The sequence below is a fragment of the Rhinoraja longicauda genome, chromosome 6 (genome assembly GCF_053455715.1).
Source record: "Rhinoraja longicauda isolate Sanriku21f chromosome 6, sRhiLon1.1, whole genome shotgun sequence".
NCBI classification, from domain to species: domain Eukaryota; kingdom Metazoa; phylum Chordata; class Chondrichthyes; order Rajiformes; family Arhynchobatidae; genus Rhinoraja; species Rhinoraja longicauda.
In genome coordinates, this window is record NC_135958.1 from 1,665,650 (window position 1) to 1,684,405 (window position 18,756).

Here is an 18,756-nt window from a genome sequence, read left to right on the forward strand (position 1 = left end):
CAGTCTCCCGTTGGAGGATCACACCCATAATCACACTACAAATCCACCAAGGTCGAAGGAAAACATCCAGGAAAACCTCCCCACTTATTTAAACAGTAGGTTAATCGGGCACCAATTGTTTGAAGCACATTCATTAATCAGCAATATAGAGAGCTGGGCTCAGTATCACCAGATGAAAATCACTGGATATGAAAGATCAAATTTTTTCAAATAATGCCACACCAATGAAAATAACAAAGACTCAAAAGGTTTAAAAACTCTCCAACAACCATTACAACGAAACAATAATTCATTTTGCAAATCAGGTAATTCAAATAACCATGGTTTTCATGGCAGCATGGTTCAATTGGAATCAAGTGGCAAGCAATTCAGTCTCATTCCCAATGCCATGAAACCACAACTTTGAATTTTAGTCTTTGGTGGCATCTTTATCCAAGATTTGCATGTTTAACAAACCGATCAACTTTCCATTTTTTGAGAGAACACACTATGCTTCAGATAATAATACTACAATTCGGAAAATATTTCATTTCATTATCGCAATCAATCAGTTCTGGTGCTAGTTTTGGTTGCTCTGTGATAGGAAGGATGTCATTAAGCTGGAAAGATTGCAGAGATTTCCAAGAAGGTTGCCAGAACCTGAAGGCCTGAGCTATAGGGAAAGGTTAGGCAGGTTAGGACTTTATTCCTTGAAGAGCAGGAGGCCTAGAGTGATGTTTTTGATTTGTATAAAATTGAGGGGAATATAATCTTTTACACAGAGTTGAGGAATCAAGAATCAGAGGGCATAGGTTTAAGGTGAGAGGGGCTAGATTTAATAGGATCCTAACGGGGGCATCTTTTCCACCGAGGGTGGTGGGTATATGGAATGAGCTGCCAGAGGAGGTAGTAGAGGCAGGCATTACAACAGCATTTAAAAGATACTTGGACAGATAGGAAAGGATCTGAGGGATGTGGGCCAAACCCAGGCAAATGGGACTAGCTTTTATGGGGCATCTTGGTTGGCATGGATGTTGGCCTGAAGGGCCTGTTTCCATGCTGTATAACAAGTTTATTTTTCTGCACTATATGCATTTTAGGCTAAATCCAATAATATTTCTCCTTCACTGTGCAAAAAAAGCCCCATTTATCCATACCAAGGAATAGACTACTCAATTAAATGTCCTCTGATAACTTTGGCAATGATTTCCACAAGTTAGTTATGTTGGATTATGTACAATTGAAAGCATTAACATAGAAACATAGAAAATAGATGCAGGAGGAGGCCATTTGGCCCTTCAAGCCAGCACCGCCATTCATTGTGATCATGGCTGATCATCCACAATCAGTAACCTGTACCTGCCTTCTCCCCATATCCCTTGATTCCACTAGCCCCTAGAGCTCTATCTAACTCTCCTTTAAATTCATCCAGTGAATTGACAGAAAGTTTCTTCTCACCTCAGTTTTAAATGGCCTCCCCTTTATTCTTAGACTGGGTCCCCTGGTTCTGGACTCCCCCAACATTGGGAACATTTTTCCTGCATCTAGCTTGTCTACTCCTTTATGATTTTATACATCTCTACAAGATCTTCTCTCATCCTTCTAAACTCCAGTGAATACAAGCCCAGTGTTTCCAATCTTTCCTCATATGACAGTCCCTCCATCCCAGGAGTTAACCTCGTGAACCTACGCTGCACTGCCTCAAGAGCAAGGACGTCCTTCCTCAAATTAGGAGACCAAAACTGCACACAATACTCCAGATGTGGTCTCAGCAGGGCCCTATACAACTGCAGAAGAACTTCTTTGCGCCTTTACTCAAATTTGCTCATTATGAAGGCCAACACGCCATTTGCTTTATTCACTGCCTGCTGTACCTGCACGCTTACTTTCAGTGACTGGTGTACAAGGACACCAAGGTCTCGTTGCACTTCCTTTACCTAATCAGACACCATTGAGATAATAATCTGCCTCCTTGTTTTTGCCGCCAAAGTGGATAACCTCACATTTATCTACATTACACTGCATCTGCCCCCTCACTCAACCTGTCCAAGTCACCCTGCAACCTCCTAACATCATCTTTGCAATTTACACTGCCACCCAGCTTTGTGTCATCTGCAAACTTGCTAGTGTTACTTCCAATTCCATCATCCAAATTATTAATATATATATTGTAAATATTTGCGGCCCCAGCACCGAGCCTTGCGGCACTCCACTCGCCACTGCCTGCCATTCTGAAAAGGACCCGTTTATTCCTACTCTTTGTTTCCTGTCTGTAAACCAATTCTCTATCCATGTCTATACCCTACCCCGAATACCATGTGCTCTAATTTTGCTTACCAATCTCCTGTGTGGGACCCTATCAAAGGCTTTCTGAAAGTCTAGATACACTGCATCTACTGACTCTCCTTCATCCGCTTTTACTGTCCTTCTTTATATTCTTGGCCAGCTTCGCTTCGTACCTCATCTTTTCAGCCCGTATTGCCCTTTTTGCTATCTTCTGTTGTCCTTTGAAAATTGCCCAATCCTCTGGCTTCCCACTACTCTTTGCTATGTTATATACCTTTTCTTTTAGTTTTATTCCATCTCTAACTTCCCTTAACAACCACGGTTGCCTCTTACTCCCCTTAGAATCTTTCTTCCTCTTTGGAATGAAATGATCCTGCATCTTCTGGATTATGCCCAGAAATTCCTGCCATTGCTGTTCCACCGTCATTCCTGCTAGGGTCCTTTTCCATTCGACCGTGGCCAGCTCCTCTCTCATGCCTTCATAGTCCCCTTTGTTCAACTGCAACACTAACATTCCTGGTTTAACCTTCTCCCTCTCAAATTGCAGATTAAAACTAATCATGTTATGGTCACTACCTCCAAGCCGTTCCTTTGCCTTGAGTTCCCTTATTAAATCTGGTTCATTGGACAACACTAAATCCAGAATTACCTTCTCTCTGGTAGGCTCTAGTACAAGCTGCTCTAAGAATCTATCTCGGAGGCACTCTGCAAACTCCCTTTCCTGGGGTCCAGAACCAACCTTATTTTCCCAGTCTAGCTGCATATTGAAATCCCCCATAACTACAGTGGCATTACCTTTGTTACATGCCAATTTTAACTCCTGCTACAACTTACACCCTATATCCAGGCTACTGTTTGGGGGTCTGTAGATAACTCCCATTAGTGTCCTCTTACCTTTACAATTCCTCAACTCTATCCACAGTGACTCTACATCATCAATCCCAATGTCACCCCTTGCAAGGGAATGAATTCCATCCCTCACCAACAGAGCTACCCCACCTCCTCTGCCCACCTGCCTGTCCTTTCTATAGGACGTATAACCCTGAATATTCAGTTCCCAGTCCTGATCCTTCTGCAGCCATGTCTCTGTAATCCCCACAATGTCATATCTACCAATCTCTAGCTGAGCCTCAAATTCATCCACTTTACTTCTGATACTTCGTGCATTCATATATAGTACTTTTAATCCTTTGCTCATCTCAGCTATCACATCGATTCCTATTACACTTGGCCATTCTCTCCTAATCCTTCGTGAGCTTTCTGTCCCGTTAATTCTGTGATCTTTCTCAATTTTTCCTTTACTCTCTTTCCCTTTAACTCCATCCTTGTCTATCCCAATTGAACCCCCCCCCCACTATTTAGTTTTAAATCACTCGTGTAGCAGTGGCAAACCTGCCTACCAGAATGCTGGTCCTCCACCTGTTAAGGTGCAACCCGTCCCTTTTGTACATTTCACCCATATCCCAAAACAGATCCCATTGGTCTAAGAATCTAAATCCCTGCACCAGCTCCTCAGCCACACATTTAGATCCCCTATCTCCTGTTCCTGCCCTCACCGGCACGAGGAATTGAAAGCAAACTGGAGATAGCCACCCTGGAGGCCCTGCTTTTCAGCCTTCTTCCGAGCTCTCCAAAGCCATGCTGCAGAATATCTTTCCTCCTCTTCCCGATGTCGTTTGTGCCAACATGCACTACCACTTCCGGCTGCTCACCTTCACCCTTGAGGATGCTCTGCACTCGGTCCGTGATGTCCTGGATCCTGGCACCAGGTAGGCAACACACCATCCTTGAATCCCGCCTGTTGCCACAGAAACCCCTGTTCGTACTTCTCACGATGGAGTCCCCTACTACCATGGCTCTGCCTGACGCCGGTCTCTTCGGCTTTGGCTCAGCGCCACGTTTTGCCTCGCAGACTTGTTCGCCGCTCAGACTGGCACAATGATAAACTTACTTTCTGAATACTAAATATATCCACCACTAACTTTCCGGCTTTCTTGGTTCCAGAGCCTTTCTAGATTGTCCACTGAGCCGGACCAGAGGTCACAGCCTCTAGGATTCATCAAATGATACCGGAACAATCTCTCTTGGCTGCTGGGGGCGAGATATCGGCCCGCAAAGTCGGCCTCAGAGGTCGGCTACGGGAACGGATCTGCCGGCTCCAGTCAGACCAGAGTTCCAGAGCCCTGGCCGCAGGGGGCAAATTCGACCCACCGATTGGCCGCGGAAGTCGGCTATGGCAAATAATCTGCCTTCTCCTGCAGGGCCCAAGTTCCAGAGTCCCGGCCACAGGAGGCAAATTTGACCCGCTGAGAGTGGTCGTGGAAGTCCCAATGAAGTCCGGGGGAGGGGGGGGAGAGTGCACTCTCGTAATTTTGTCTGGATTAAAGAAGGTGCCGGACCACCAGCTGCCAGAAAAATTGGTGGTGGACCTGTACTGTAAACCATGAATAGCGAAGAGTCAAAAATGCAGTGAATGCACAACAAAATTTGATTTAAAAAATCACAATACTTTGGAATTATTTGAAAATATGCAAGTGTCATATGGAGAAGTTTATTTTTTCTAATCATACCATGTCTGAGTATTGAGAATCAACTTCATACTTACATATAATGATTCTAGTTGACTCCTGTTTTCATCAAACATTCTATAGTAATGCTGCACAAAGCCACCTCCAATCTGCTCCCATATAGGCTTGTCAGCCATTCTGATCAGTTAGCTTCAGGCACTAAAGCAGATCAAAACAAAAATAAAGCATTCCATTTTAAGATTACTCACTTTGCATTATTTGTTTTAAAGACTTCAGAAACAGCTATTTCATTGTTCCCATTTTTCTTCAAATCACCTGATGACATTGACTAGGCACCCAATCCCAACTACTTTTCTTCTAAACATACGTCATTTTTCCGACTAATGATTACTATCGGTGACATCCAAATAGATGAAATCACCACCAGGAGACGGTTAAGATTCACCTTTAACTTTGGTACTATTCCAAATCTAATAATCTATTACAAAACAAATTAAGATTTATCCAAGGAAAAAAAATATTTCTCTGCCTGAGATTAAATAAGAGTACAATGAATAATGAGCACAACCTAGAGAGAACATTTAAAATTCATTGACAGGCAGCTTAGAAATGGGCAGTTATAAGAAATTTCATCTCATCTACCATCTTGGCATATATATGAAATAGATAAAAACAGTTGCTGAGCAATCAGAAATTAATTGCTACCAGTCCATTACATATTCAAATACGTGATAAAGTTCTTACTGCCAAAAACTGAGCAACGACAAGTTCCAATGCTTGCTTTTATAAAGCACCTTTAACAGACTGAAACATACCAAGCACTTTTACAAACTCAAATTATCAAAATCTATGCAAGAATATTATTGGGGAGATGACCAAATGATTAGCCAATGAGGAAGATTTTAAAGAACATAATAAGCATAGAGCAATAGAACGAGCTAAAGAAATGCTTAAGCTTGTAGTCTGCATAACCAAAAGGTCAAATTGCCAATTATGGGTCACTGAAATTATAGACATGTTAGTTGCCAGAATTGATGTCGAGTGATCTCGGAGGATTTCGAGAGGTCACAGATGGGGAAGGGAGTGGTCATTGAGGAATTTGAAAACAAGTTTACGAATTTTGAACATGCGGCAGACTCGGAATACATGTAACTTAGCAGGCACAGGAGCAACTGGCAAATCAGACTTTGTACGTTTAAAAGTGGGCAGCAGAATTCTCGATGAGAAAACAAAAACTTGCCATTATAATCTGAAGACATCACAACCACCACGCAGTTAATAAATACTTTCAAAATGTCTTTCTCATTAATCTCTGTTGGCATGTACAAAACCAATTCATGGACAAGAATCTGACACTGACTAGATGATCTGTTTTAGTGGTGCCGAAATGGGTCAAGTAACAACATTTCTTGAACTAGCAACAGCATTCTTTCAATTAATTCTACATACACTGGAGCTTTGCAAACGATTCCATTAGATACCATAAGGAGAAACAGTTAAAACCCTTGAAATATTAAGGCTATATTCTCAAATCCAGTAGGACTATTATAAAAGAGCTTGATAAAATGAAATATTTGCATTGCATTCAAATATTTATATTTGAAATATAAAATAAAATATTCACATTGATTGAAGAATTCATAACAAAATGCACTGATTAGCATTTCAAATTTGTGTTGAATGATTACCATACGAGATCCTTTAACAAGATATGATAATATGGTGGGGAAAAAGACTGACCATCTATTCCTCTCAATTTTATATACTTCTATCAGGTCACACTTCAGTCTCTGACTCTCCAAAGAAAACAATTCAAATCTGTCCAACCTTTCTTTATGGGTAATAATCTCGAATCTAAGTCACCTCCTGATGAATCTCTTTTGCACCCTCTCTAAATCCTCTACGTTCTTCCCGTAATCGGGTGACTAGAAACTGCACATTATACTCCAAATGAGGCCAAACCAAAGTTTTACAAAACTGCAACATAACTTCCTGATTTTTATACTCAACATCATGACTGATGAAGGCAAGATCCATCCTATCTACTTACTTTGCCACTTTCAGGGAACTATGGGCTTAGACACAAGACCTTCTGTACTTCAGTGCTCCCAAGAGAATTCTGCCGTTTAACTGTATATTTCCCCTAACATTTGCCTTCGCCGAGTCACACCTCAAACATGTCTGCATTGTACTCCATCTGCCATTTCTCTGCCAGCATTTACAACTGTTCCATATCCCCTGAATCTTTTGACAACCCCTTCCACAACTCCACCATTTTCTTCGCCATCTGTAAACTTACTAATTAGCCCATCTACATTTTCGGCATATACATTAATCAGAGGTTCTAGCACTGATCCTTGTTCAGCACCATTGCATAAACCACAAACTTCTAGTCAGAGTGACACCCCTCCACCACTACCTTGTCTTCTATGCCCACGCCAATTTTGAATCTAATCACCAGGCCTCGATGGATGCAATGTGCTTAAATCTTCCGGATCAGCTTACCATGAGAGACTTTGCCAAGAGCTTTACTGAAATCCACGTTTACAACATCTACCACCTTCCCTTATCAATCATCTATGTCACCTGCTAAAAAAATCCAATTATGTTTCTAAGATATGACCCATCCACATAAATTCACGCTGGCTATCCATAAGTCTATGCTTTTCCAGATGCAAGTAGTTCCTATCCTCAAGAATTTTCTCTAAATGCAAGGCTTATCAACCTATAATTTCCTGTTTTGTGTCAACTGCCCTTCCTAAATACAGGAAAGCACATCAGGGCCATTCTTTGGAAAGTGAACCAAAATGTCACACATGTGACCAGGCATCACATAAAGTAATACATTAAAAAAATCTTATGAGATATTAATCTTATTCATTGCTATTTTCCTACCTACAGAACTATAATGCATGTCTGTTAAAGATAACTTTTTAAAATTCAGAGTTTGTAAGATAAAACCGAGATAAAAAAATTGCTTCCGTGTGAGGTCTCACACGTGACCAGTCATATTTGACCTCTGACTCTAAACAAACATTGTCAGCGTAACATATAAAAATTTCACTTGATAAACTTAGACATATACAAGTCATATATACAGTACAAACAATATACCTGTAATGCTTTCAGAATTCGACGAAATGTATTCTACAAGTTTTCACATTTTGTGGTTGCACACATGACTAAGAATGGCCCATTAGCTATTCTCCTGTGCTCTGGAACCTGACCCGTGGCTAAAGAAAATACAAAGATCTCTGTCAAGGCCTGAGCAATCTCCTCTCTTGCCCCTCTCAATAACCTAGGATGGATCTAAGAAAGCCCGAGTAATTTATCCACTTTAATGCTCTTCAAGAGACTCAACTTATCACCTCACCTGTCTGTCCTATTTCATCCTTATCGTTGGTGAATACTGATCTGAAGTACTCATTTAGTACCTCTTTCCTGTTTGGATTAACTGTATACTTGGTCCAGAAACACTCAGATACATCTGCAAATTCTGGCACTAACTTGCCTGAATAATAATCCATTGTATATTCCAAAGTAAGCTTTACTAGATCAGAGGAGCCACGACTATTACAAATTATGGTTTTATGAATAGCAAGGTTTTGTTACAAGGCAGTTTCACACAGAAACTGAACACTAGTATCAGCATAGCAGAGGGTTCTGGATTCATTTCTGCTCCATAAGACAATTGATTCGGATGTACAAAGAGGGAACAATATCCAAATATTTGGACAATACTGATAAGCAACATAGCAAATTATTCTGAAGATCAAAGGTATATGCAGGGGATGGTAAAATTTCAAGTGGCAGATAGATTTCAACATTAGTAAGTGAGGTAGTCCTTTTTATTAAGTAAATTTTGAAAAGAGCAATGAAACCCTTTATAAAATAACACCTTCAATGCACTGGACCTCCAGAAAATGAACAGAATACATATAAAATTAAGTGCAGAGATTGAGATGGAATAATGGCAGTGAAATTGAAAGCCAGAGTTAGTGACTAAAGCAAAGATTATATCCAGATTAGATAGATAGTTTAAGGGAAGATTCGATTATCAAGTTGTGATCTCAGAACTATTAAAAGAAATGCTCCCAAAAGGGCCAACAGTATTTGTCTGAAATGATGACATTTACACTGAAAACTGCGGGAGAAAACCTGCTCCATAGCAACCCACAGCTACAGAAATCTAACTTCAGTGCCAGTGAATATGAAACCAGGATAATATTCAAAGCATTAACGCATTCATGTTCAAAGTATTAGCCAAAGACTCAGGGAAAGACACATTTTTCACTTCTTGGCTTTTTTCAGGGAGACATTTACAATAAGATTATAGCCAGTAAAACTAATTTGGGGGGAATTAAAACAGATGAAAATGCAAGCTCTCTTTTGGATGCTCAACCAAAATACATTTTAAGATCTCAATCCCTGTGTATTTGCTCTCTGCCTAATAGAGGAATAATTTAGCATATTACTTTTTGCATTGATGAGCAATTATGTTAATACTAATGTACATTTACTTTGCAAGAACAAATAAAACTGCTTATAACAATAGCGTACTGTTGTACACGCAACAGTCTAAATCACTAATCCTTATACAAGAACAAATGTCACAAGATAGAAAAGAAATAAAGTAAAAAAAGCTGGCTTGTGGGGTTGTATGAACCAGAAAATGGGATGCTTTGAGCCCAAAACCCAGAAGGGTCGCAACCTGAAACATCATCTGTTCATTCCCTCCACAGATGCTGCCTGATCCACTAAATTCCTCCAACACTTTGTGTTTTGCACAAAATTCCAGCATATGCAGTTTCTTGTGTCTCCCAATCTACTCATTGCAGCCCTTGTACTTTTCCCTACAGGTGTAACATTATATTTTGCACTCTCCTTTTCTTTTTTGCAGTACAGAAACATAGAAAAATAGGTGCAGAGGTAGGCCATTCGGCCCTTCGAGCCAGCACCTCCATTCAATATGATCATGGCTGATCATCTAATATCAGTACCCCGTTCTTGCTTTTTCACCATATCCCTTGATTCCTTTAGCCCGTAGAGCTCTATCTAACTCGCTCTTGAAAACATTCAGTGAATTGGCCTCCACTTCCCACTGTGGCAGAGAATTCCACAATTCACAACTCTGGGTGAAGAGATTTTTCCTCCATCAAACTTGCCAGTCAGCCACCTACTACCCTCAAGAACCAACTACACAAACCTTCTCAAAGGCTGCACAATACAAGAAGCAGAATTGTAAGGCAAAAAAAGTGGATAAGATATTGCTTGTGGCAGAGCAACAAAAAGACAAGAGACAATCCAGTGTCAACAGTTACGGAATTTTCACGTTTATAATATGGCAACCATAAACACACATTGAAAAGAGCTATAGGGTTTCATTGACAGTTCGTCGAAAAATTCAGCACTACTTAAAAATTTCACTATGGAAATATCAAGATATAGAAACAATGCTATTTCAGTAACTATATTCAGGAAATTGGATAATCAAACCCAAAATACCCCAGATCCTATCAAACCTTGATTATCTTAAAATAAAATCCAAAAACAAACTGATCAGTACCTGCCCAGGTGTGACATTATGTGAAAGGTAAATGAACAGAGCAAATCACATCACTTCCAATTGCTCATGAAGCTGAAACCAATGGCAAATCTGTACTTTAAGGATTTGAATGAACGAAAGAGTTTCACAAATGTGTTCAGGCCACAGAGTGGGGAAGATTATGCATGACACTGAGGTGGTGAGGAGCACCAAAGATGTGAGTAAACTACCTCAGAACACTATATCTATATCGGCCCTCGGACTTTCCATCGCCCGGTGGGGGCTTCAAAAGTTGGGAGCCTCGATCGCCTCGTGGCGCCACGGGAGAAGGATGAGGAGGAGATAATGACTTTTCTTTGCCTTCCATCACAGTGAGGGTGTGCCTGGAGCAATCACTGTGATGGTTGTTTGTGTTGAAAATTGTATCTGTGTGTCCTGTGCTTTTTGTTGTCTACTGCCGGACCCTGACGTGAGAGGACGCTGGCGCTGTTTGTTCGCCGCTTCTCCGTCAGGATAGTTTGTCTGTTTGTTTTTATGTTATGATTGTTTTTGTAAAGCGCTTTGAGCTCCTGGTAAGGCGCTATATAAAATAAATGCTTATTATTATTATTATTATATGGAGATCCTGACAATTTCTAAGATAGACACAAAATGATGGAGTAACTCAATGAGTCAGGCAGCATCTCCGGAGAAAAGGATAGGTAACGTTTCGGGTTGAGGCCCTTCTTCAGACCGATCGGGAGACTCAGCGTAGATGTCCGTCTTGGCCTACGGGATCACCCGGTTTCCAAATATGTTAACTCCCCTTCCCATACTGACCTTTCTGTCCTGGGCCGTCTCCACTGCCAGAGTGATGTCACACGCAAATTGGAAGAACAGCAACCCATATTTTGCTTGGGCAGCTTACAATCCAGCGGTATGAATATTGATTTTACTAAATTCAAGTAACCTTTGCATTCCCACTCTAATCCCCCCCCCAGTGATCCTGCTAGTTCCACGGTTTGCATCCATATATCCCTCGTTACCAACAATGGACCATGTGGGTGTGAAAGAACTGCAGATGCTGGTTTAAATCGAAGACAGACACAAAATGCTGGAGTAACTCAGCGGGGCAGGCAGCATCTTTGGAGAGAAGGAATGGGTGAAGTTTCGGGTCGAGAAGGGTCTCGACCCAAAACTTCACCCATTCCTTCTCTCCAGAGATGCCGCCTGTCCCGCTGAGTTACTCCAGCATTTTGTGTCCAGCAACAATGGACCATTGTGGGCTCCATATTTCCTTGGTCATCAGTGCTGGCTCCAAATTGTTCTGAACCATTTCATATCTCTAGTTTCCCTCTCCCCTGTCTCACAGCCTGAAGAAGGGTTTCGACCCGAAACATCACCTACTCCTTTTCTCCACAGATGCTGCCTGACCAGCTGAGTTACTCCAACTTTTTATTCTATCTTCGGTGTAAACCAGCATCTGCAGTTCCTCCCTCACTAACAATTTCTAATTTCACTTCTACCTTGCATCTGACACCACAAACTCTGGGCAATCTAAAGCACTGAAAGGTCCCCCCCTAAGTCAGGCAAAGTGTCAATCTTCCAACTTTCTCATCGTGGATGTTCGACCTTTTCCTTAGTAAGTATAATGCTATAATGCTTTAACATGATATTTAACACTGGTATTTCTATCTTTGTATCAACAGTACTATCTGCTGTGGACATGTATGACTTGATTATACTCATGTATCATATAATTTGATTTGACAAGATAGCATGCAAACAAAAGCTTTTCACTGTATCTTGTTCACGTGACAATAATAAACCAATACTTCAAAATACTTTGTGCAGGAAATAACTGCAGCTGCTGGTTTAAATCGAAGTTAGGCACAAAATGCTGGAGTAACTCAACAGGACAAGCAGCATCTCTGGAGAGAAAGAATGGGTGTCGTTTTGGGTCTGAAGGGGGTCCTCGACCTGAAACATCATCCATTCTTTCTCTCCAGAGATGCTGCCTCCAGTTACTCCAGCATCAAAATACTTTATTACTCTGTAATAAATCGCAAACCAGATTGATCCCTGGGATGGCGGGACTTACATATGAGGAAAGACTGGATAGACTGGGCTTGTACTCGCTGGAATTTAGAAGACTGAGGGGGGATCTTATAGAAACATATAAAATTCTTAAGGGGTTGGAGAGGCTAGATGCGGGAAGATTGTTCCCGATGTTGGGGGAGTCCAGAACCAGGGGTCACAGCTTAAGGATAAGGGGGAAGTCTTTTAGGACCGAGATGAGAAAACATTTCTTCACACAGAGTGGTGAGTCTGTGGAATTCTCTGCCACAGAAGGTAGTTGAGGCCAGTTCATTGGCTATATTTAAGAGGGAGTTAGATGTGGCCCTTTTTGCTAAAGGGATCAGGGGGTATGGAGAGAAGGAAGGTACAGGCTACTGAGCTGGATGATCAGCCATGATCATATTGAATGGCGGTGCAGGCTCGAAGGGCCGAATGGCCTACTCCTGCACCTATTTTCTATGTTTCTATGCAATCACAGAAGTAAATTTTCGCACTGAGCACTTACCCAAAGTAACATTTCAATGAGGTCATTTCTCATGCCCACCTTTTCTCATCAACAACCATCTAACCACACAAATAATTTTTTGAACATTCGCTGCATTACCTCCAAAGTGTAAACTTCCTTAAATAAGACAAATATTCTATATAGTACTGCAATTGTAGTCTCAGCTGCAGTATGATAATAACAAGATTTCTTTACTTTTGTTCTCCATCACCCTTGCAACTAAGGCCAACGTCACATTTGCCTTAATTATTTGCCACACTTTGTTATTTATAGAAAAGTTAGTTTTCAACGTCATTCTGCTGGTCCATCCAACCAAAGTATAAATCTCACATATTCCTCTTACATCTATTACACAATTTTAGTATCTATGCTGTGCCTCTTTTATGACAACCAGAAGTAAAATTCCTTCATTGATCCACGACACTGGATATTTTTTATTCTCATAGCTATTTCTTAATATAATAGTTTATTCAATCAATGCTGTCATGCCATCCCTTTTTTCACCACCACCCAGCTTTTCAGAGTACATTTCAATCAACAATGCACACCAATTCTTCACTTAAGATGGGTCTCGTGCCTCCAAACCACCAACATGTAGCTTGCCCCATGCACATGCCTTTTGAACTCATTTTATCCTGCTTCATATCTCTCCTTTGTCCAATCCATCTCAATTATTAAATATTTTTGACTTTTCAAATCTCTTATTGTTTGCCTCGTCCCAGACTCTATGTGCCTCCTTTATTGAGGTACAAACTTGGTCCCAACCAAATACCAGGATAAAGACACGCACAGGACTTAAATTAATGAAAGGGAAATATTCATTTGTCAGAAAAAAAAAATAGATGTAATACAATCAGTGCTTGCAGCAACCTTTCTGCATCAGCCAGACAAATCCTTTAGGATTTTCAGTTATTGCTACATGTATGAAAAATCTAGTGGCATTCACACCCGCATTAACATTGAATCCCAGAAAATTGCAACACAGGAACAGGCCTTTTGGCACATAATGTCTGTGGTGAATAAATCTCCACTGCCTGTCTGTGATTTCTTTCCTTTCATTCCCTGCTCCATTCATTCCATGAATCTATCCAAAAACTTTTTGAATGCCACTATCGTATCCACTTCCACTGCCAACTTTTTTATTAAACTTTGCCCCTTTGACTTTAAAGCTATGCCATCTGGTCCTTGACATTTTCACCCTGGTGAAAAAAAGGTTCCATTTACCCCTCTCATAGTTTTATAATTTTCCGTCAGGTCTCCCCACCCAACCTCCAAAGAAAAGATCCTAGTTGGTTCAAACTCTCCTTAACATCTCAGACCTGGATGACATTCTGGGAACCCTCTTCCACAACTTCTCCAAATCCTCCATATCCTTCCTGTAATGTAACGAACAGAACTGTATACAAAACTCCAAATGCAGCCCAAACAAAGTTTTATAATGCTGCAACATGTCTTCCTGAATCTTATACTGAAGGCAAGCATGCCATATGCCTTCTTTATCATTGTATCTACTTGTGCTGCACTTTCAGGGAGCTGTGGACTTTTGATTCCAAGATCCCTTTGTACATTAGTGCTATAAGACTGTTGCCATTACCTTTATGCTTTCCCCTTACATTCAATCCCATAAAGTGCAACACCTCCCACTTGCCCAGGTTAAACTCCATCTGCCATTCCTCTACTTGTATATTTAATCTAAATCCAGCTATATCCTTGACAGTCTTCCTCACTGTACTCAACCACTAATTTTGGTGTTGACTGTAAACTTATTAACCAAGCCATCTACACTTAGGTCCCAGCACTGATCTCTGAGGAACATCGCTGGTCACAGACCTCCAGCCAGAGTAACTATCACTACCCTCTGTCGTCTGTAGGTAAGCCAGTTCGGAATCCAAACTACCGTATAGCCTTTGCATCTTAATCTTCTGGGTCAGCCCAAGGAAAGAGAATTGTGAAATGCCTTATTAAAATCTACGTAGACAAAATCCACTATCCTACCTTCATATCACCTGCTAAAAAAACTCAATCAAACAGTGGTAGAACTGCTGCCTCACAGCGCCAGATACTCTAGTTCGATCCTGATCTCAGGTACTGCCTGTGTGGAGTTTGCACGTTCTCCTGTGACCATGTGGGTTTCCTCGAAATCTTCGGATTTCCTCGCAAACCCCAAAGACATGTAGGTTTGTTGGTTAATTGGCCTCTGTAAAATTGCCCCTAGTATGTTGGGAGTGGATAAGAAAGAACTAGTGTGAATAGGTGATCATAGGTCAGCATAGATTTGGTGGGCTGAAAGTCCTATTTCCATTCTGTATCTCTAAACCAAACTTAACTCGTAAAACATGACTTACCACAGTCAAAGTATTGCTGCCTGTCCTTTCTCATCCGATTCTCTTCTAAATGCAAGTAAATCTTCCCTCAAAAAAATTCTCTCCGATAGCTTCCCTACCAGTCCTATAATTTCAGGATTATCTCTACTTCCCTTCCTAAACAAAAGTAAACTGGCTTCACTCCAGTCCTCCCGGATTTTACCTGTCGCTAGAGGATACAAAGATCTTCGTCAAAGGCCTTGTAATCTCCTCTCTCGTATTATTTTAAAAAAATGCTAAGAACAGGAATATATTTATATTTTTTAAAAAGCACAATGGCATTGTACCATTTCGAGTGGAAAATTCAAGTACATTTCAATGGGTCTGTGGCAGACAAGGCGAGTGCAGGTTTAGGTACAACAGCTATCATTTAAACATTAACATAATGAAGCCCTTCACTAAGTTCAGAAACTGCACATTTTGGTTGTGATAAATACAGCCCTCACGTGTCTGAACAAAGTTTTTAATTTTAAAAAGGTCGCTACAGAACAAAGAAACTAATACAACAATCACCCATCATTGAGCGAACAGCCTATTGTCGGCTCGGATGGGATGTCCTTGTACAGGATGACAGACATTGAACCCCAACCTTCAAACTGTAACTCATGTATTTTACATTGAGTGACATAAATCTCCCAAATAAGATCAAGGGGGCGGTACAAATCCAGAAATTCAAATTCAGAAGTTCAATCCAACCATTACTGGCTGCCTATATGGAGCACAAAAGGAAATAAAAACGCCGGTAAAAACGAAAGAAAACAATGACTGCAGTGACAGTGATTTATTATTTTAAAATCATACACTAGATTTGATATCTTAGGGTTGAAGTAGTTTGGCAGCTGCCCTAGAATGAATGAAACACTTCTGGCTGCTGGGAGTGGCGGCAATACAGTCACAGACAGAAACACAAAACTTCTGTAAAGAAAGCCAGCTGGCTGCAAAGTGGGGGTTGCGTTAAATCGGCTCCAACACGTTTGAACGCACGGGCGCCAATTGCTGATCCGCTCGGTGCACGGCGGCCCGTGAAAAGAGTAGGGGGAAAAATACCCGCCTCTTACACAAACAAGTTGTGCAGGTAATGGGCGGCGGTGGGGGCCTAATGCCCCGGGATATCGGCAGATGAGCTAATCAGCCGTTGGGCTTGGACCTGGCGCTGCTGCTGATCACTGGTTTATTTTCGAGAGTTGGAAGTCACCGTTTAAAAGCGCAGCGTCATTCGCGCCAGTAAAGTGAAGGCGAGACGGCTGCCGGCATGTTGCTGCCGCCGCCGCCGCCGCCTCCGCCTCCGCCGCCTCCCTCTCCCCCCAGCAGCTCGGACGAGAGGCGGCCAGCCCTCTTCAATGGGAACCAGAACAGAAGCCAGATCAAAGCAAGGCAACCCTGCCTGCCCGTTTTCTGCCGAGGCCCAGTCGGCTGAAGGGAGGGGAGGGGAGGGGGGCATGTCGGCCGCCTGATCGCGCTCATCTAGCATCGCCCCCCTCCCATAAAGCGGCCGCGCAACTCTCACATGCATCCGGGGCGAGGCAAGGCAAGGCAAGGCAAGGATCGGCTCGGTTACCCCCCCCCCCACACACACGCTGCCGGCCGGCAGGCTAGTTGCTGGGAGAAACGCTTACCCAATGCCCCAGCTCGGGTGGATCGCAGAATGGCGTCGGTCGGCACCAGGCCCCTCCCAGCCCCTGCGCGGGGGGGAAGGAGAAAGCTCCCTCACCCCCTCTCGCACGGCGCATGTGCTCGCGGACGGGTGCGTCACGGGATTTGTAGTTCCACACCACACCGCGGGTCTCATGTGGAAGCGACAGGGAACTACACTTCCCGCAATGCACCGGCGCGGCTGTCAGGCCAAGAGGTTGGGCTCCGTCGCCGTAAAGTTCCTTCAGATTGGCCCATGGAAGTGTTGAAGTTTAAAAATATGTCATGGTTTTACAGAAGATGCTAGATATTTCCAGTACTACTAAACTCTTTTAATAGTGTCACCTCGAATCCATTTTGCACATTATTTCTGAAATCAGCCTTTAAAATGGGGATAGTGTTTCATATTTATTAGTAATTGGTGTTTGAAGGCACGATTTCAAGCTCTCCCGCGCACGCGTCGACTTTATTAAGAGGCCCCAATATTAGCATACATTATATTAGCATATATAAAGCATACACTATATTAGCATACACGGTATTAGCATGCATTATATTAGCATACACTATATTAGCATATATCGCAACATTCCCCCCCTTTTTTCAAAAGAGAAAAACTCAGATAAACAGCGAATGTTGTAAAAAAAAATCCATTACTATAACAATTATGAACAAAATTATCAACTTCTAAAAATATGAACTATCAAACATGTCAACTGACACTGACAAATCCATATGCAACAAAGTCTCTGAGATGCTTTGGCATCCTCACAGTTCGCCCTGAGCGGGTTGTCACTGGTTTGTCCGCTTCACTTATCCATTATCCATGTCCTTTTTCTCTGCTTGCCCTGTTGATGGTTTTTCTTCTGTAGGTGCTTTTATCATATCATATCATATATATACAGCCGGAAACAGGCCTTTTCGGCCCACCAAGTCCGTGCCGCCCAGCGATCCCCGCACATTAACACTATCCTACACCCACTAGGGACAATTTTTACATTTACCCACCCAATTAACCTACATACCTGTACGTCTTTCAGTAGTCGCTGGCTGTTATTCCACCGCCTGCGTCGCGCTAGTTGTGGTAGTAGATGCGCTCCGGTCATTGACGTTACTGCCTTGCTTCGCATGCTGACTTGCTAATCGCTCGTCTGGCGGGTTCTCGCTGGTCTTGCGGAGATGAACCCGACTGTGTCGGTAGATGCCAGACGGGGTTTGAACCGTACATGATCGCTCGTCAAGCTGGCGAGTAACGACGGCTTTCTCCCAACCCTTCTTTCCTTGTATGAGGGGTTGCATTCGCGCTGTATCCTCCTCATGAAGCGGGAGTTCTTTTGCTGACCTGTTGTAATTGCCTACCTGTTGCTGAACGCACTGCGTCATGTGTTCATGTTTCTCTACTACTCTTGGTTCGAGTAGGCTTGCGGTCGTGGGCAGATGTGTTCACTTGCAGCGATTCATCAGGCGTTGAGCGGGTATTGTGCTCAGCCCTTGTGAAGGCGTATTGCGATGATCCAACATTGCTAGGTATGGGTCTGATCGCGATTCCTTGCTCTTTGTCATGATCCGCTTTGCTGATTTGACGGCTGACTCTGCCTTCCCGTTCGCTTTGCCTTTGCCGGGACTGCTGCACAGGTGTTCAAAATCCCACTCTCTCGCCAACTGGCGGAATGCGATCCACGTGAACTGCGGTTCATTGTCGCTCACATTGTCGTTGTGCCGTACCTCACGAAGAGAGCTTTCAGCTTGCGGATTTCGGTAGGACTTCCCGTGTCTTTCAGCCAGTCTACCTCGAGGAAGTTGCTATGGTAGTGGACATAGAAACATAGAAACATAGAAAATAGGTGCAGGAGTAGGCCA

General features: G+C 42.4%; 1 protein-coding gene across 3 annotated transcripts in view; it reads right to left on the reverse strand.

Moving 5' to 3' along the window:
• The window catches only part of nutf2 (nuclear transport factor 2), a 28,757-nt gene extending 10,277 nt beyond the window's left edge, over window positions 1-18,480 (reverse strand). Inside the window, exons 1-2 of one of the 3 annotated variants that reach the window (XM_078401615.1) lie at window positions 17,922-18,480; window positions 4,871-4,991 (exon numbers count right to left, since the gene is read on the reverse strand). In XM_078401615.1, the coding sequence (XP_078257741.1) occupies window positions 4,871-4,969 (99 nt within the window). In that variant the 5' untranslated portion in view covers window positions 4,970-4,991; window positions 17,922-18,480. Of the gene's footprint in view, window positions 1-4,870; window positions 4,992-14,896; window positions 15,059-16,880; window positions 16,980-17,921 lie in introns of those variants that run through there. The other 2 variants (XM_078401614.1, XM_078401617.1) reach the window with 2 other exon arrangements.
• Between the last annotated feature and the right edge of the window lie 276 nt (window positions 18,481-18,756).